Source organism: Mus caroli, unplaced genomic scaffold (genome assembly GCF_978045245.1).
Source record: "Mus caroli unplaced genomic scaffold, Mus_caroli_1 scaffold_3, whole genome shotgun sequence".
Classification (NCBI taxonomy): Eukaryota; Metazoa; Chordata; class Mammalia; order Rodentia; family Muridae; genus Mus; species Mus caroli.
In genome coordinates, this window is record NW_028227258.1 from 71,172,763 (window position 1) to 71,193,519 (window position 20,757).

Genomic DNA, 20,757 nt, shown 5'->3' on the forward strand with positions numbered 1-20,757 from the left:
GAGAGTTTACCACATGTCAGGCACTGGTTCTAACACGTCACACAGGGTGATGCAGTCAATCCCACAACCTATGAGATACATAATACTGTTAGCACTAGTGGCAGATGTTTAGGGAAAAGCTAAAAAACAGAGAGAAGTGAATCCATCTATGGGGCCTGGGAAATAACTCCAAAGTTGCAACCCTCTAACAATCACTGACTCATTTTACTCAGATGGTATATGAAGGAATAATTTTCAAATAGCATGAAATCATGAAACATGTCAACAATTTAGTCCTTTAGTTACATTTCGTGTAGATCAGGGAAGGGCTTAGAGAAATGGAGACTGTAGAAGAGAGGAAAGAAGACTGACTCTACTTGAGGAAAGGTGGCAAACAATGGGAATCTTGCCTCTTGCTTCCCCAAGAACAGCAGCACTTCATCTGCACTAAGGGAGCCTGGAGAGCTCCATCTCATCTTTCCAAAAGCACAGTGTCTCCTTTTGGTTACTTATCTCCTTAAACAGAGCAGAGTAGAGATCGAAACACATGAATCTGTCCTCAATATCCAACATGGAGGATCTGTGGTTGACTGGATCCCTTGGAGAAAGAGTATCTGGGAGACTCTAGCCTGGAGTCAGGTCCTCCTATTGAAGGAGACAAGATGAAACTCCAAACTTGACTGTGCTTCTCTGCCACTGAGAAATAGAGAGAACCCCTCCACTCTTTACACAAATGATCTCATACCAAAAGACAAGGAAATGAAGGCCACTGACTGCTTTGAAAGGCAAAAAAATAATTTAGCTCTAAAGTATGACTTCAAGTCAAGGAATTAGTTCAGTGTGTAGTCTGTGTGAGGCTTTAGGTTCAGTTCCCTAGCCCCCCCCAAAAAAAAAAAACATTTAACAAGATGGGGGTGGGCAGAAAAGAGAGAGTACTTATATTTGTTTTTACTAAAATAAGAGAAACAAAAGCATATAAAATAAGATAAAACTTTATTTTATGAAAATTTTAACAAGACAATCTCTACACTATATTCTTTTTATTCATCTCTCCTCTTTTCCTCTTACTCTCCCATCCATTTTTCAGAAAAACACGGAGTAAGATAAGGCTTCATGTGCTTACAACGAATTATGAAGGTAGGGAGGGTTTCAGAGACCAGCAGGGCTCATCCAGGTAAAGGCAGGCCACAGTACTGGGCAGCAAGTGTTGGCAGTCTGCCTTGCTCTTGGAAGAGCATATGGTCCTGGCACTCAGGGTGCTCTATGGATACAATGGCACAGGACTTCAGAGACATGGCACGTGTTATGGACAAGTCACCATAGACAGCTCTGAGCCTCCAACCAAGAAGTACCAGTGCCAAGAATAATGGCAGTATGGGAAATTGGACAGCAAGGTTTCCACAGAGGGGTGATGGCAAACCTTTGGAAAAGGACTGGGGCCTTTAATTTGTTCCTCCATTTCTCCAACAAACATCTATAATATCTAGAAACATTTAAAAACAAATCAAGAACTGACACAGGCTACCTAGTAGGAAAGAAAATTCTGCAGCTGTCCTGGAAAAACTCATAATCTGGAAGAGGACCTGTATGTTTTCAAGGGAGCATTCACATATGCACAAGTGGATGTGTGAGCAGAGGTGGTGAGAGCATTCTCCCTGGGCTATGGATGAGCGCTGGAAACTACCAGACAGGCCATAGGTACCAGACTGACCATAGGTACCAGACAGGGGGGCAGACAACTAGGGAATAAGGTATGACAAGAATCAGCCCATTACCTGGTCTTGTTGAGCAGACAAGTACCCAGGAGAGAAGAGCCTTGACTCAGGCTCAAGGGACTATAAGTGCAAAACTTGGGGACACTGGTAAATGTCACCAAGAGAGGACAAGGTCATCCCAACCTAGGAAGTGAACAAGGTAAAGTTTTTGAAATGAGAGGACAGATATACTAATCCAAGGTGAAAGGTAAAGACAGACACCCAGCAGGAGGAAGAGCATCCTCAGATAGGGATAGGGCTTCCCTCAGTGCTTGAAATGGGGCCACGTCTTGATAATGTTGTACAATGCCTGCCCAGGGGACAGAGTGTTGGACACATCACTGTGGCCCATTAGCAGGTAGTTGGGGGTCAGGTACCCCTTGACCACAGCACACCGGATCAAGTCCTGGGCAGCCTCCAGTGCAGCTGCATTGGGTGGGGAACCTGCAAAACACAGCCAAACCACTGATTGTAAGATCCCAAGGTGCCCAGAGCATGGCAGAATATGTTCCAAAACCCACCCAGCCTACCACTAAAATAGCATATTTGATATTTGGCAGCCATTCTATAGACAGACAGAACAGCAGATCAAGATTTTACATGTCTTAGTCTCAAAGTCTTCCTGACTCTAAATTCCTGGAAATATAAATACAGTTCTGACTAACTCTAAATGTTTTCCTACAGTGAAATTTTGTCCTGATAGTTCTCTATTGGAACTACTTCAGTAACCTAAGGACTATGTGACAATGCCTAGAGATATACTTGATTGAAAAAAGTGGGAGAAGAAAGGACACTTATTGTCAAGTTGGGGGAATGGCCATACCAACCAAATGTCAAAGTACAGATCTGTGACAATGAGTTATCTCACCCAGAATGACAGCGGCAGCAAGCTTTACAGGCCTTCCCAACAAAGCCAATGCTCAGCCTCTCCTCACATGCCCTTAGCCTCCATGTAGGGCTCATCTTCAAACCAACCAGAAATGTGTAGCAATAACAGTACCTCACCTTTCCAGAAACTCAAAACAACAACACCGTAGCTCTAGTCAGAAGCTCTGAGTAAATGAATACTTTCAGTGCAGTCAAGGCAAATGCCTAAATTCTGCTTTGCTGTATAAGGCTAACGTGATCTAGAATTGTTACCATGAAAACCAAAATAGGATAGTTACAAAGGGGAACTGGAATTATCACAACATTTTTCTTTGTTTTACCCATTCATTGTAGCAGAAAGAGGGGGGAGGGAGGGGAGGAGGAAGAGAGAGAGGGAGAGAGCGAGACATGGAGGGAGGGAGAAAGGGAGAAGGATAAAAAGAGGGAGGAAAGACAGACAGAGAGAGAGAGAGAGAGAGAGAGAGAGAGAGAGACTAAGTTTTGTCTGTGTGTGAAAAAAGTAACTACAGAATACCTACTCTCTGGGATCTGAGGGTCACTTTCAACCACACTCATCTTAGATAAATGTAAATACAGAGCTTCAGCATATGATGCTTTAAACAACGTTTGAGCCTGATATCTTTCCAGTCCAAATCAGACACTCGCCTCAAACATCACACAAGGATCACAACTACCCAAACCTTCCACTTACCTGTGAAGGTGCCCATGAAGGTGATACTCAAAGCGATGTCATTGTAGCTATCAGTCTTGGAACCTTGGTTATTCCAGCCTACTCCTTCATAAACACCACCATCCTGGCCCACAAGGAAGCTGAAGAAGCACAGGAGAGATGGAGATTAGCATGAAAGATAGACACTCAGGGACTGACACTTGCCTTCATCAGTTCACTCAATTTTTTTTTTACACAACTAAGCGCCAAGTTTCAGAACCAGTAAGAGTGTCATTGTGAGTGGTATGCTAGTGAAAATGTCTGGAAGAAGGGGACTCTAGAGGGACCCAGCATTAAAACATTGGCTGATCTCTGCAGGAGTAAATTGCCACAGTAGCTAACCAGTACCCCCAGAGCTCATATCTCTAGCTGCATATGTAGCAGAAGATGGCCTAGTTGACCATCACTGGGAAGAGAGGCCCCTTGGTCTTGTAAACTTTATATGCCCCAGTACAGGGGAATGCCAGGGCCAAGAAGCGAGAGTGGGTGGATAGGGGAGCAGGGCGGGGAGAGGGTATAGAGAACTTTCGGGATAGTATTTGAAATGTATATAAAGAAAATATCTAATAAAAAATCTTAAACACACATACACATATACATTCAATCTCTACTATAAGAAAATATTGATCTATCTGTAAAATAAATACATTCTCAGTTTGAAAAAAAAAAGAACATAAATGACTTACCAACTGACTCCCTGATTTCCCAAATGTCTAATTATCATTGCCCATAAAGTTGAACCTGGCAATCCCTTTTCCTTCTCCAGTCACCCTCTTCCCCAGAAGTCCACTGTGTAATGGTTCACTCACCCTCTTGTCTGTCACATCCATTCTGTGTCTCAGCCTTTTCAAGTTTGTGCTCCTTGGGGTGCTCCCTTGCACCTCTTCATTCTCACTCTACATACTTGTTCAGAACCAACCTATCCATTTCCTTGACTTCTTCCCTATCCGTGAAAGTGCACAACTCACATTTGGAGCCACCTCCCACCTTCTCTGGGTAGCATTGGAGAGAAAATCACCACCTACTGGCTCCAAACCTAGACCTCAGCCCACTCGCTTCATTCACTTGCCAGCCAAGGCTTGTCACCAGTGTCTCCCAGCCACTCTCTGACATAGTCTTATACCATAGTCACTAGCCACTCACTTTCATGAACTCTTAAGTGCCTCCACTTCTCCCTGTGACATCTGTACCCTCTATAAACATCTTGCCTTGTCTGTATTGTCACAAATCTTAAACTCTCATTACCCTCACCATTTTGTTCCCAAAGCATCATCCAAGTTGCCTTTCTCAAATACAAATCATGTAAAATCTTGTTCTTAGTCCCTTTGTGCAGAATCTAAACTCCCAATTGAAGATTCATCATCCTTCAGGACACGGATCTTTGCCTCCCAGCCTCACCTCTCACCACACCCAATGTTGGCATTTATGTGATCATAATCAGTCTTTCAGATCCTCAAAGACACTATTCTCACCCTGGAATACAGGCCTTCAACTGTATTTGAATCACTCTTGCTGCTTCCACCTCTGATTTGTTCCTACTCCCTCCTTGGGTCCCAGTTAATGAGTTTCTCCTCTGAGGAGTGAGTCCCTCACTCCTCTTCCTGCCTTCCTGCTCGTCTTTCACGTGTCCTTCATAATTGCACTTAATTTAACTTGTTGAGATTAGCATTGTTTCTCCCTCACTGAAGTCTGAACATCAGGAGGGTAAGAGCCACCTGTGCTTCCTGCCCCAGAGCACAGCCTAATGCTGTAATGTATGAGAGTGTTTCCTGAGTTCAGACCCTTTCAAGAATGGCAGTAGGACACGATATAAATCTGGAGCCAAGAAAACGGTAACTAGAGCCTAAGTAGGAAAGGAAAGCCTTTGTCCTTAATTGAAAAAAAAAGAATTCTAAGTTCATATTTAATATTCATATCTCCATTGCAATTTGAGAGAATAACATCAGATTACCCTGGATGGCAAGACCTACTAATCATTTGGTAAATCCTGATACACAATTGGAGATAATATTTTCTCCCATCTTCAAAGAGCTTTACTAAAGATCAGTCATCTTAGAAGAATATATCAAGTAACAAATGCAACTGAGGCACGCACATTGCACTCAAGTGCCTGGTGGGAACAGTCAAGACTAAAATACAGCTACAGAAGCTAATCCCCAGACAGTGAATGTCCCCAGAGAGTGGCTCTTCTATTAACACACACAAACACACCATATGAGTTAGCAGTGCCTTGTCCTTAGGCTTCAAGTTTAGTTTGTTTGTAATGGAAAATGAGCTGAGATGTTCCTGTGTCTTAGCTGCAAGCTCTGGATACATCCTCCAGTGTTTTTGACTGTTTAGTCAAACACTTTGTTTTCTATGTTACAGTCTTGAGTTACTGTCTTTTAGTTACTGTATTTTAATGCAAGTTTTCTTTTTTAATATTTATTTATATGAGTACACTGTAACTGTCTTCAGACACACCAGAAGAGTGCATCTTATTCCATCACAGAAGGTTGTGAGCCACCATGTAGTTGCTGAGAATTGAACTCAGGACCTCTGGGACAGCAGTTGGTGCACTTAACCACAGAGCCATGTCTCCAACCCCCACTGTATGTGTTCTTAACCAACAAAACCCAATCACAGAATTTTTATATTCATTTAGAATACATACACTAGCAAGATTTTGCTGAAAGGACCCAGATAGAGCTGTCTCTTGTGAAGCTATGCCGGGGCCTAGCAAACACAGAAGCGGATGCTCACAGTCAGCTATTGGATGGATCACAGGGCCCCCAATGGAGGAGCTAGAGAAAGTACCCAAGGAGCTAAAGGGATCTGCAACCCTATAGGTGGAACAATATTAACTAACCAGTACCCCCTGAGCTTGTGTCTCTAGCTGCATGTGTATCAGAAGATGGCCTATTCGGCCATCACTGGAAAGAGAGGCCCATTGGTCTGCAAACTGTATATGCCTCAGTACAGGGGAACGCCAGGGCCAAGAAATGGGAGTGGGTGGGTAGGGGAGTTGGGGGTGGGGGGATATGGGGAACTTTCGGGATAGCTTTTGAAATTTGAAATGTATATAAAGAAAACATCTAATAAAAATGGAAAAATAAAAAATAAAAAGTTATCATAAAAGAGTTCAAAAAAAGAATACATTATATGAAAAGGAAGGGAGGGAGGGAAGGAAGAGGATAGGAGGAGAAAAGGAAAGTGAGAGAAGAGAAAGACAGACAAATAGACGGACACAGAGATAGGATAAGGGAAGGAATCTGGGGAGAGGGAAAATGTCCTCCCATTAAGTAACACATTCTTTATTATAGAATCACAGAACTTGGTGCTATGAAATTATTAAAGATTTATCCAGTCTCTCTGTGTAGAAAAGACTCTCCCTCTGAGTGTTCAGAGTCTTAGATGCAAAGGACTGCCACAATAACACCAGAAGGAACAATCCAACCAGAGGGCATTACCTGAGTCACAGTGTAAAGAGAGGCAGTGGACTTGGGTTAATCTCTGCAGGTTCCACAGTCTTGCACACTGTAGCTTCCTCTAAATATCTCTTCAGAAACCTTGGTATCTATAATGTCCATAAACTGCCTTTAACAGGTACATATTTTGAGGATATGCTTGGGGCTATGACTACTCCTTAACTGTCTCCTAAGTAAGAGCTTCCTGGATTGAGTAAGAAGCCAATGGAGTAAATACCTATAGGTCGGTCTCTCATATGGTCAGTAATCCATTAAAAACATCTGCCTTTCCCACCTGTTGAAAGAACCTGATTCTCCCACTGACGGAAAAAAGACCCTGTTTTGGGGGTGACTTACTTATACCCAATGTCACATGCATTTAGCCTGTTCATGAAGAACGACTGGAGATCTCGGACCAGCAGGCGGCACTCATCAGGCTGACTGCATGTTCTCCCAGCAGTATGAAGAATGATGGCATACTTTGCAGGGAGAGTCATTCTGGAGCAGTGGGAGTCTCTTGCCCGCCAAACAGACCGTGGAACTATGTGGGGACAAGCTGCTGTAGCATAAAACAAAAAAACAACAAAACATAGAGGATTCATTTTACCACCCCATGCCAACCACATGACTACTGAGGGCGGCTCTAATCCTCTGCTCCTTGAGATTTGCCAAACCACCCTCAAACCTCTTCCCAATCCTGGCTGTGGTACTCTGGACTATACTAATCCAAGCAGCAAACATAGAAGCTTTATTATGGAAGTATGTTTGATAGACATTTAAAAGCCATAAGATTCTGCTTGTATAAAACAATTCTAAATATGGAGAGATGACAGCAGTCTCAAGGAAGTGCTCAAACTGATTCATGGCTCATAACGACAAGGACAAGTTTCTTCAAACTTTATTAAGCCCAAGAAAAGGCCAATAATTCATACCAGTTTTATCTCAAATGCTTCAGGAACTCCCTGACACACTGGTCATGTTCACTAGACCTCTCCTGTTCCTCTTCTCTCTCTCTCTCTCTCTCTCTCTCTCTCTCTCTCTCTCTCTCTCTCTCTCTCTCTCTCTCTCTCTCTCTCTCTCTGTGTGTGTGTGTGTGTGTGTGTGTGTATGTCTGTGTGTGTGTGTGTATCTGTGTGTGTGTCTGTGTCTGTGTGTGTGTGTGTGCGCGCATGTGCAAAGTGAGGAATGCTGAGACTAGCTGAGACATGCTCCAACTTGCACCCAGATTGAGGTGGGCATTTTGTTTTGTTTTGTTTTGTTTTGTTTTGTTTTGTTTTGTTTTGTTTTTAAGAAGACTTATTTATTTATTTTATGCATGTGAATACACTGTCACTCTCTTCAGACATCAAATTCCATTACAGATGGTGGGAACCACCATGTGGTTGCTGGGAATTGAACTCAGGACCTCTGGAAGAGCAGTTAGTGCTCTTAACTGCTGAGCCATCTCTCCAGCCCAATAGATTATTTTTTCAATTTTTTATTAGATATTTTCTTCATTTACATTTCAAATGCTATCCCAAAAGTCCCCTATATCCTCCCCCTGCCCTGCTCTCCAACCCACCCACTCCTGCTTCCTGGCCCTGGCATTCCCCTGTACTGGGGCATATGATTTTCCCAAGACCAGGGGCCTCTCCTCCCATTGATGGTCAACTAGGCCATCCTCTGCTACATATGCAACTAGAGATACAGTTCTGTGGGGTACTGGTTAGTTCATATTGTTGATCCTCCTATAGGGTTGCTGACCCCTTTATCTCCTTGGGTACTTTCTCTAGCTCCTTCATTAGGGGCCCTGTGTTCCATCCAATAGATGACCCAGACACTATTACATATGCCCACAAGATTTTGCTGACAGGATCTTGATATAGCTGTCTCTTGTGAGGCTATGTCAGTGCCTGGCAAATACAGAAGTGGATGCTCACAGTCATCTATTGGAGGTGGGCTTTTGGTGATGGGATCCCTCATAAGTAACCCCTCGCCCATGCTCCTGTAATTAACCCCAAAACACTCATTGGTTCAAAGAGAGGGGGAGGGAGGGAGGGAGGGAGGGAGGGAGGGAGGGAGGGAGGGAGGGAGGGAGGGAGGAAACAAGGAAGTTGGGTTTGGGTTTGGGTTTGGGCTGGAGGCATGGCTCAGTGACTAAGAGTGCTTGTGGCTCTTGCAGAGGGCCTGGGTTTGACTTCTAGTGTTCACTTGACAGCTTACAATCATCTGTAATTCCAATTCCAGGGAATCTGATGCCATCCTCTGATAGTCTTGGGTACTGGTTTTAAACATGGCATTCATGTATATGTGCATAGGCAAAACTCTCCTACACAAAAACAAACAAATGAATCTAATAACTCATGGGTTTTAATGCTGTCACTGCTTGTTAACCCAAAACAGCATCTAGCTTGTCTGAATTTTTTTAGTTCCTCCTTTAATGTCAGAGTGACAATGTCAAGCTTCTGTTATTTTCTGTATTTGTAAATGTGCAGTTGTGAAAAAGAACTGTGCAGTAATGCGCTCAGTCCTTTTCTATGTCTATTTTCTTCCCTAACAGTTTTGACCATATAACAACACACTGTGTCTTTTACCTGTTCGATTTGTTCCTTATCTTTCTCTCCCCTCTGCACTGAAGCTCTATGACTCAACGGTTTTTGTGCTTTGCTCCTTAGATACAAGTTTTGCTGAGGAAGCAAGTGTGGAGTGACTGCAGAAAGATTGTTCCCATAACACCACTCATTCTGATGGGGCCTGAGAGGTTCCTCTCAAGGCTTGCCAGCACCTGTATTTTAGAAAGCTAGGTAACTACATGGCTCCTAGGAGGGATGTAAGAAAGCCTAAAGAGTCACTCCTGGGTCTCACCTTTCTTCTGTTTCCCCTTCTGTGGAGGGACCAAGCAGTCTTCACTTTTCGCAAGCAATGGCTGGATGTACTTGGATGACAAGTGGCCCTTCTTCACAGCATAGGAAATCAGGCCCTTCAAGGCTGACAGAGCAACAGCACTGGGACTATGGCCTGGAAGAGAGTGGTTTATAGATATCCCAGTCTGGCCTATTGTCAGGGAACAGTGGAAAGAAACCAAGGTGCTCTGACAAACTACACAACTGTTAGAGGAAACCATGGGGACAGGTCAGAGAGGTGCTCATCAAGGACCTGCTATAGCTGGGCTCTGGGTGGCTCAGGTTGAAGCCCTCCCCAAAGTTGTGCTATGACTTACATGACCATACCCTCCATCCACAGGAGACCTTTAAGGTAGCTATGCCCAGTAAGCCCCCTGCTCACACCAGCACCTCCCATCATTTTTCTTAGCACAAATCTCTGACTCAGGTACTATTATCAAACTCCTTGCTCGTGAAGAACAACATGGGATCTAAAAAGTACATGCTTCAAATCCCAAACCAACAAATAAATCTATAAACTGAACAGGCATCCTGGACCCAGTGGTTCTGTGGGAACCACCCACTTATTGGAAATGAAAAGTTCAGGCTTATGTTCTGACTTCTTCCCCATGGTGTGTTACTTTGGGTTGTCTGCTTCTCTGAATCTTGGGCTGCACACTGTAGTAATAAGAATAACGGAATCTACCTGGACTGTCCCAAAGGGTACTGAGTATGAAACAAGAAACTACAGAAATCAGCTAACAAACTCACTGACCTGCTGCTGGGACTGTGTTAGGACTAAGAGGGCAGGAGGTTGGAATTAACAGACTTGGAAGAAAATGAAAGACTGTCATTAGAGGCTGGGATGTCCCAGAACACAACACAAAACAAAACACATTCCATGGGTGGCAGGCACTCCACTTTGTGCTTTTTTGTTTTATTTTGTTTTGCTTGGATTTTTTTCTATGAGAGAGAGAGAGAGAGAGAGAGAGAGAGAGAGAGAGAGAGAGAGAGAGAGAGAGAGAGAGAGAGAGAGAACATGAAATGGGGAAATCTGGGAAGAGTTGGGGAAGGGGAAAGCATGGTCAAAATATATTATACGAGAAAATTAATACAATTAACTGTCAACTTGAGCCGATCTAGGAGACAACCCTACAGATACATTTCCTGAATGAGTTCATTGAGGTGAATGACACACCCTAACTTCAGACAGCACCATTCCATGGATGGAATCCTGGACTGAACATAGGAGAGAATGGGTGAGCCCCAGTGTCATGCTCCTATTTCTAACAGTGGATGCAATGCCACCAACCACTTTTGAGCTCCTGATATGATGTCTCCCCAACTGTGATGAGTTATCTCCTCAAAGCTAAAATAAACCCTTCCTTTTTTCCTTAAGTTGGTTTCATCTGGTGTTTAGTTACAGCAACAAGAAAAATACCTAATCAAAAGCATCAAGGTATTTTTCTTGTTTTAATGGATAGAAAATCTGAGTGAGAAACAGTGAGCCATCTGGCCTACAGCTACAGGCCTGTCAGTCCTGGAAAAAAAGTGCAATGGCCACTAACACAGAGTTATAACACACAAACCACAGATCTACCTGAAGAAGAACAGAGCAAGAACCTAGCAGACAGAACCCAGTGCAAAGAGCAAGAGGGACTCACCTAGTGAAGCCTGGGAGTTCAAGGGAAAAAATGTGGCAGAACATATATACCAGAGGTGCAGCTTGGTCTTTATGTGGGTCCCCAGCAACTAGAGTGACTGTCCCTGACTTTGTTGCCTGCCTGTGGATCCTGCTCCCCTAACTGAGCTGTCTCTCTCTGGCCTCAGTGACAAAGAATGTACCCAGTCCTGCAGTGACTTAAGGTGCCAGGATAAGTTGGTTCCCCAGGGAGACCTCCCCCTTCTCAGAGGTGAATGGGAGGGGAGGGGAAGAAAAGCCATGTGGAGAGGGGCTGGGAGGAAGAGGGACTGCAATTGGAATGTAAATAAATTAATTAATAGGGAATAAAAGAAATGTGGCAGAGACATAGAAGAAAGGCAGAGCAGAAGGAAGAACATCACATAGTGCATTCTAGAAACCAAGGGAGAAAAACATGCCAGGAGAAACAGAGAGGGTAGCAGGGCATCAACTCAGAGCAGCAGAGATCTCTTGGAAGAACTGTCAGCTGAGGTGCCATTACCTTCTTGGGTGCCAAAGAAGGCGATACCTAAGGAGATGTTGTTGTAGCCCTGGTCATGAGAGCCTTGGACATTCCAACCAACACCTTCATATACTCTGCCATCATCCCCAACCAGGAAACTGTAGGCAGGGAAACGCAAGTTACTGACTGGCACTGACACACATTCCTGACAAAGAAAACCACCTACTTAGGCTGAGAAGGGAGAAGAGCTCAGGGCAGCTTCACAAAAAGTATCTGCATGGATTTCTCTGAGACAATAGAAAGATCAAGTTATGTACTCTCATCCTTAACATTGAAAAGGACACACACACATGTCTCATACTTCCCATACCCAAGTTATATATAAATCATCCTAAATATTGAGAAGAAAGAGGCGACCCTGTTCATCTGCAGAAACTACAGTTAATCTAGCCATACAATATTTGTCTCCATGGATTCCATACATCCTTAAAAAATGGCTCTCCTACCTCCCACTGAAGGCATTCTGTCCACAAGATCTCCACATAGGCTACTCATTTGTTTTCTCCCTGCTAGGTAACATCCTACATAAACACACCATGGGAGGCATGGACATAGTGGCAGGCAGTGTGTTTGAGGAGTGGTCCCAGAAGCCACAGAGATGGAGCAAGGAGAAAAAGGACCAAAGAGAGAAATCCAATATCTTATATGCCTGAAATAACTTGAGAAAGGACACCCAGCCCTGATGGTGACTGGCAGTCACCCACCATTTCCTGGTAAAGAACTGTGTATATACACGTTAGAACCATCACTCAGAAGGCCTGGACTGATGAAGTTAACCACTAATACCTGTCCTCCATGGATCATTAACTCCTCTAAACTACAGACGCCTTAGAGAGAGCACGGTGTAGGAAAGCAGAGATGCTGTGGACACTTGAGACCAGAAGCCATTAGCAAGCTTCAGACTGTTGACAACTGGCCAAAGTCAGGTAGGAGTCTCCTAGAGAGGCTGCTGGGGACATAGGTGGGATGATTTCCCCAGTGAGATCAGAGCCCATACCTGTAGTGTGGTGAGAATACCTTGGATGGAGACAGGATGAGCTAGTTTAGAATAGATGACTGTACCCCTGTATGACACTGAGGAAATCAAACAACCTCCCTACCTTGGGGAAAGAGTGACTCTTGTTCTGCCCTACTCAAACTGGTGGATGATGGAGGTACTTAGGTATAAGGAAGAATTCTGTAAACTGTGATGTGTCAGGTAAACCAAGATTTTCCAGAGGCATTCAAAGAAGCAGTTATATCTTGATTTTCATTCTGCATCTCAGAGGTAAGAACTTCACAGAAATTTTGAAAACTTTGAATACTGCATTCATTACAAAACCTATAGAACCACAACCAAAAAGGCAAGAAAAGCAGGTGAAAGACAAGAACCTTAACAGAAAAGCTCTGAGCACATGACTGGCCCAGCCACATACTTGTAAGCCACATCACACCAGCTGTTGTGGATGTGATAGGCCTGTAGTTCCCGAAGCTTCTGGCTACAGACAGTTTTGTTGTGGCACTCTAGTCCAGGGATATGGTGTATGACAAGGACATCCACTGGCCTGCTCAGCTTAGAGCTGCAGCCAATTGCTTCTGCCCCCCATTCCTCACGAGAAACCATAGTGAAGACATCTGTGGGGAGAGCATAACATGTCAATTAGTGCATCCTACATTTGCTGCCTGAGCTGCATGTTGTCTGACCCGTGCTGGTGAAAATGCTCCAGGAGAGGTATCAGCAGCTGGCCATAGTTTCCTGCTCATGCATACACCTTGCAGATTCTCACCCCCAATGTAGCTGAACTGGCCAGGGAGTCTGGACATTTTGCTCTTCCATCTTAGGAATCCCCATCATAAGTGCATCCCCATTAGGAAGCATGCCCATGCCATTCACTTGTCCCCATCCAGCCCTCTAGCCTGATTTTGCACTCACTGACAATTTCCTCTGTGACTTCTACTCTCCTTAAGGAGTCACACCTCCTCCTCTATCTAGGAGATCTCACAAGGTAGGGTCTTCATCTACCCTTCACTCTCTGACCTGCGGAACTCACAGATTGGCTCTCTACCCTGTATAAGTGTTCCTTCCATTTTGATATCATTCCCTTATATCCCAAAAGCCGAAAAAAGGTAATTGAGCTGCTGGCCAGAACCCCTCTACAATTCAATGCTATTCAACCTGTCCCAGTTGGCTGTGCAAATTTGCAATGCATTTCAGGCCACATAAGAAACCCCAGCAGATCCCCAAGTCTCCTCACCATCACGGCCTAGTATGCCTTTCTCAAATAGTTGGGAGATGTTGCCAAACAGTTGCTGCAGTCCTTCTGACACCTGACCAGTTTGTGGTTTTTCCCAGGAGGAAACACCTGCAAAAAGAATGTTTCTGTTTTCATCTGTCTTCAAAGAGTTCCAAAACCCTTTGATAATAATGGGAATAACAGAGCTCTAGGCAGAGGTAGCTGCTCCCTCTGCTACCTTTCTCCCTCCCTGAGTCCCCAAGCCTCCCCCAAGAAGCCCCTCTGGATTAACCAGGAAACCCCCCTAACAGATTGTGGCATGATTTTCTCTAAACTGTCTTCAGATAATTCCCTAAGGATAATAGTTCATTACTGTAGGTAGGGAATTAGGCATATTGAATAATTACAAGACATATATAAACATACAATTGGCAAAAATAACTGGGAAATATATTCAGGCACCTCAAAACCACAATGTTCTCATCTGTGTACATTTTCTGTATCTGATGCAAAAGGAAGAAATAGTTAAAATAGCCTTTCATGAATCAGGCCATTTCTTGCTCTGTGCTAGGGTATTGGTCAAACCCATGCTCCTACATGGACTGTGAGGGATGTCAGTGGACACTGGTTTACATTATTGCTCCAAAGGAACCTTGTTTTGTTGACAAGCACAAATATAACTTTATGGAAATGCTACCTGGCATAATATTAATACAGGTGTAACTATTGCTCCCACTGATTGGTTCTTACTGCCAAGTGCTAAGTCAGTCATGCGTGTTACCTCACTTAATCCTCAAATTTAAGAGGAAAGTAACCTTTTCCCAATCTTGATAGAGAACTTAAGATTTAAAGAATTTAATTTAAAGAATTTGGCCGCTTATTGAAAACTATTCCTTGGAATAAGGCAAAGAGCTGGCCCCAGGTCTATAGACTCCACAACGCTCTTCTTACATGCCAGGAAAGAGCATGTTTTTGGTCCAGAGCAGGAGAAAACTTACCCTGTGCCAGAAGAACCAAGGTAGAGAAGACAAGAAGCCAGGACAGCATCCTCGGGTGGCCCAGGACACCTACACGGAGAATGATAAGCAACCCTAGGAGGGACACTGACAATTAACATGACTGTGCCAGCTGCCAATGACATGCCACCTGACTGTGTGTAACCCTGTCTATCTACTGCCTTGCTGTGGGCCTTCCAAGGCCTGGCACCTGGCTAAGGCTCCTCTGGGTGCCCTGTACACAGCTGGTGCCCAACATCCTAGTACAGACTCCTAGCTACTCTATTTTACTGGTGCCTAGTGTGTGTGTGTGTGTGTGTGTGTGTGTGTGTGTGTGTGTGTGTGTGTGTGTGTGTTATGTAGATACTCACACATTAAGTCTTAAATAATCCTCACTCAAATTCTGTATATACAGGAACAAAATATAAGAATGGTCCAACTAAGAAATCCAAACTCACTTGGAAGGGTCTAATGCAGACATTCTTTTTCTAGATAGGAATAAGACTGGGTGAAGTAAGCAGGATGTCAGAGTTGAGAGGGAACAGACCTGGCTCTTGGGCAGGGCTCACCTGGTCTATCTTAAAACTGGCTTAGTAGAGTCTAGTTCCTTCTGGAGATAATTTTTAAAAGATCACACTCAAACAAGAAAAGCTGAAACTGGGGAATGGCTCAGTTGCTAAAGTGTTTGACAAGAGAGAATGATAGAGTTCAAAATCACACACACACACACACACACACACACACACACACACACACACACGCACGGGGCGGGGGGGGGGGGAGAAGGAGATGGAGGGAGGACTCTGACATACACTATACACACACCATCATGCTCTCATACAAAACAGAATTACCTGGGGATGCTGTTCTATTCCAGCCAGCAGATCAAAGGACAACCAGCTCACCACTCACTTTCTGGTAGTTCCTGACTTCTGCCTTGGTTTCCAGGTCTCTTACCTCCTCTAGCAGGTGTCTCCTTCTGCTCTCCCAGCCTCTAGAGGGCACCCTCTCACTAGGAATGAAGCACTCCGGCTCCAAATTCCTCAAAAGAAGACGTGAGGGAGCCCCCCCCCCAAAAAAAAAGATGGAGGACAGAGGTCTGAGACTAGGATTCAAGGCACTTCAGAGCACCAAAAGGAACTTGGGTGAGACCAGACAAATTGAGAGCTCAGGGACCCGCCCTGTGAATAAGCTTGGGTTCCTCCTCCCCGGGAAAAGGCACAATTGCCACATCCTTTCTCACCTCCTTCTTCAGCTCAGTCTTCAGTAAGCCCTGCTGACCTGGGACCTAAATGTCTGGTGGCTGTTACTGGCATCAGTGAACTTCTTGCCAGCAGAGATCTACTCTCAAATCTGAAGGCCATTGATTTGGGTCATTTATCAGTAACTATTCCAAATGCCAAGGTCATGAGGCATGATGGAAGGAAAGGAGAAAACCGTGTTCCCAGGAGGAAGTTCACTATGCCTAATTCTGACCCTGTAGCCTGTGTGTACAACACCTTCCCTCCTGCTTCACCCACACTATGACCCATAAGAGGAAACAGTCTTCACCCATGTCTGGCTCAGGGCCTAATTATGTCATCCCTGACCAGGTGTCCTGGTCTGAAGCCTAATCTTTTGGAGCTGTAGATCTTCATAGAGGAAGCTCCACATGATAGTACAATTCCAGCGACTTCACAGGGGATATACAGCCTCTCGGCTCCCAGCAAATAAGGCAGCCTTCAGAGACCTTAGGAAATAGCACTCTAGGTAGACATGCCACCATCTTCTACCCTTTTGGTGTAGTATAAAAGAATAATATCTATAACTATATTTAAAATTACTAGCATATTTTGCTACCTTCAAAAATACTTATCTGAGAAGATGTATTTTCCTTCCTGTCTTCAATATAAACAGAATATAGAAATACATTGAATGTAAAAATAGAAACAAAACTACAGCATTCTTCCTCTAAGATGTACAGTAAAGAGGTTTGTAAATACTGTCTTAAAGACATTATACAACAGCTTTGGAAAGCAAGTAATTATTTTTAATAGGTTAACATTAATGGGTTTTTAATGGTACTTTAAACAATTTGGGTTTTTTTTTCAAATTCTAACAAAATAAGTGTATAAAATATAACTCATAGAAACCCTTTGTGGTGGTGCATGCCTTTAATCCCAGCACTTGGGAGGCAGAGGCAGGTGGATTTCTGAGTTCAAGGCCAGCCTGGTCTATGGAGTGAGTTTCAGGACAGCCAGGGCTATACAGAGAAATTCTGCCTCGAAGAAAAAGAAGAAAAAAAAAAAAGATATGTTTTAAAAACCCTTGCTGGTACTCAATAATTCTCACAAGCACAAAATAATTCTAAGAGCAAGATGTTTTAAAATCTGAGACCAGGAACCTGGGAAATGGCTCAGCATTTAAAAGAACTGGTTGTGCCAGCTTGACAACTTGAGAAGCCAGGTTAATGAGCTGGATATGGAGACACACACTGCAACAGTGAGAAAGGAAACAAAGATATCTCACTGCCCAACTAGCCAAGGGTAGGCAGTGCAGCCATGGAACAAACAAAACATACCATACTACCTCAACAAGTCAGAAGGGGAGAACTGATTCCCAAGCATTGTTCTCTGACCTCTTAATGCATGCTGTGGCACATGTATGCCCATACCACACACACAACAACAACACTCATTCTGAGCCCTCAATGGGTATTTTTAAAACTAAAAGTGAGCTGGATATGGTGGCACACACCTTGAACACTTAGAAGGCAGAAGCAAGTGGATCTCTGAGTTCAAGACTGGCCTGGACTACAGAGCAAATTCCAGGATGGTCAGGATACATAAAACTTGTCCTCCAGGAGTGTTGACACACCCAAGCTTGCAGATGAGACCACCACTACCACCCCAATACCTGGCCCAAATTGGTCTGGCCCTGGGCCCAGTGGACACAGGAACCTCAGCACAGCTGGGGACACAGTCCTTCCAGTTTCCATCTGCACTTGGGAGCTGACCCTGTGCTACAGTCCTCTACACCCCAATCCCTACCAGAAGAAGCTTGTACTCCAAGAGCCTTGATACACCCAGGCTCACAGGAGGGACAGAGAGAGAGAGAGAGAGAGAGAGAGAGAGAGAGAGAGAGAGAGAGAGAGAGCAAGGCCAGCTAACACCAGAGATACCTAGTCGGCAAGAGGCAAGCACAAGAACATAAGCAACAGAAACCAATGCTACTTGGCATCATCAGAACCCAGTTCTCCCACTACAGCAAGTCCTGAATACTCCCAACACACCAGAAAAGCAAGATTCTGATCTAAAACCACATCTCATGATAATGATGATAGAGGACTTTAAGAAGGACATAAATGAAGAGGAGAAGGAAGCCAGGATGCCTGGGGGGAGTAGGGACCACTGTGGCTGCTGCTGCCACCAACACTGCCACAACCACTCGAGGGGCTTGTAGTGTGAGGAAGGAGGACAAGTGAGACCCAGTAGCAAGTGGGTAGCGGTGCCCTGCAGGAGGGTCAGCAGGATGGCTATGGTGGATATCGATAAACTCAACATCGACAGTATCATCCAACAGCTGCTGGAACTGAGAGGGTCCAAGTAAGGCAAGAATGTCCAGCTCCAGGAGAACAAAATCCAAAAACTCTGCCTGAAGTCTCCGGAGATCTTTCTCAGTCAGCCTATCTTTTTAGTACTTGAAGCACCACTCAAAATACGTGGTGACATCTACCAGAAGTACTCTGATTTGCTCTGTCTGTTTGAATTCGGTGGCTTCCCTCCAGAGAGCAAGTATTTGATTCTCAGAGACGATGTGGATGGGGCAAACAGTCACTGGAGACGATCTGCCTCTTGCTGGCCTACAAATCAAGTGTCTGGAGAACTTCTTTCTTCTCAGAGGGAACCATGAGTGTGACAACATCAATAGAACCTATGAATTTTATGATGAATGTAAAAGAAGATACATTAAGCTGTGGAAAATGTTCACAGACTGTTTTAACTACTTACCAATAACAACCATTATGGACAAGAAGATATTCTGCTGTCAGGGAGGTTTATCACCAGATCTTCAATCTATGGAGCAGATTTGGCAAATTATGAGACCAACTGAAGTACCAGATCAAGGTCTTCTTTGTTATCCTTTGTGGCCTGACCCTAATAAAGATGTCTTAGGCTGGGATGAAAATGACAGAGGAGTGTCCTTCACATTTGGTGCAGAAGTAGTTACAGAAGATACTGTAGAAACCATTGACAACAGTCAAAGAAAATGAAAAGTGCAAAAAAAAAAAAAATCCTAACCCAAAACATCCAGGAAATCCAGGACACAATGAGAAGACCAAACCTAAGAATAATAGGTATAGAAGAGAGCGAAGATTCCCAACTCAAAGGGCCAGTAAACATCTTCAAAAAATTATAGAAGAAAACTTCCCTAACCTAAAAAAAAAGAGATGCCCATAAATATACAAGAATCCTACAGAACACCAAACAGATGGAACCAGAAAAGAAATTCCTCTCATCACATAATAATTAAAACATTAAATGCACAGAACAAAGAAAGAATATTAAAAGTAGTAAGGTAAAAAAGTCAAGTAACATATAAAGGCAGACCTATCAGAATTAATCCAGACTTCTCAACAGACTCTAAAAGCCCAGAAGATCCTGGAAGGATGCCATACAGACCCTAAGAGAACAAACAAAACTCTCAATTTCCATAGATGGAGAAACCAAGATATTCCATGACAAAACCAAATTTAAACAAAACCTCTCCAAAAATACAACCTTACAAAGGATAATAGATGGAAAACTCCAACACAAGAAAAAGAAACTACACTCAAGAAAAAGTAAGAAATTAATCTTCTCACAACAAACCCAAAAGAAGAGAGTCACAGGTAGCAACAATCATTGGTCCTTAATATCTCTTAATATCAATTGACTCAATTCCCCAATAAAAAGACATACACTAACAGACTAGATATGTAAACAGGACCTAGCACTTTCTAGCATAAAGAAAACACACCTTGGTGACAAAGACAGACACTACCTCAGAGTAAAAGGCTAGAAAAAAAAATTTCAAACAAATGGTATCGAGAAACAAGCTGAAGTAACCATTCTAATATTGAATACAATCGACTTTCAACCAAAAGCTATCAAAAAGGTGAGGAAGGACACTTTATACTCATCAAAGAAAAAATATACCAAGATGAACTCCAATTCTGAAAATACATGCTCCAAATGCAAGGGCACCCACATTTGTAAACGAAACATTACTAAAGCTCAAAGCACACAATGAACTTCCCACAACAATAGTCGGTGACTTCAACACCACTCTCTCACCAATGGACAGATCATGGAAACAGAAAATGAACAGAGACACAGGGAAACTAACAGAAGTTATGGACCAAATGGATTTAACAGATATCTATAGAACATTTCATCCTAAAACAAAAAAAAATATATCTTCTTCTCAACATCTCATGGTACCTTCTCAAAAATTGACCATATAATTGGACACAAAACAATCCTCAGCCAATAAAAGAAGATTGAAATAATCCCATGCATCCTATCAGATCATCATGCAATAAAGCTGATCTTCAATAACAACCAAAACAACAAAAATCCCACATACTCATGGAAACTGAACAACTCTCTATTCAATGATATATTAGGGGAAAAATTAAAGGCTTTTTAGAATTTAACGAAAATGAAGGCACAGCATATCCAAACTTA

The 20,757-nt window shown here is 43.4% G+C and overlaps 1 protein-coding gene and 1 pseudogene across 3 annotated transcripts; one reads left to right on the top strand and one right to left on the bottom strand.

Annotated features, from left to right (window-relative positions):
* Positions 1-1,998: 1,998 nt before the first annotated feature.
* Positions 1,999-15,132, bottom strand: LOC110291606 (peptidoglycan recognition protein 4). Of its 3 annotated transcripts, none has more exons than XM_021158830.3 (8): positions 15,053-15,132; positions 14,093-14,183; positions 13,257-13,466; positions 11,821-11,939; positions 9,621-9,773; positions 7,134-7,332; positions 3,313-3,431; positions 1,999-2,177 (listed from the first exon to the last, which is right to left on the bottom strand). In XM_021158830.3, the coding sequence occupies exons 1-8, from the start codon at positions 15,099-15,101 to the stop codon at positions 1,999-2,001; spliced, it is 1,119 nt and encodes a 372-aa protein (XP_021014489.1). In that variant the 5' UTR covers positions 15,102-15,132. The 3 variants fall into 3 exon arrangements, with proteins under 3 accessions (XP_021014489.1, XP_021014488.1, XP_021014487.1); XM_021158829.2 differs by having other exon boundaries at positions 13,257-13,455; positions 14,076-14,183; XM_021158828.2 differs by having other exon boundaries at positions 7,134-7,335; positions 13,257-13,455; positions 14,076-14,183.
* A 3,433-nt stretch (positions 15,133-18,565) lies between these two features.
* On the top strand, positions 18,566-19,301 carry LOC110291866 (serine/threonine-protein phosphatase PP1-gamma catalytic subunit-like; annotated as a pseudogene).
* Positions 19,302-20,757: the final 1,456 nt, after the last annotated feature.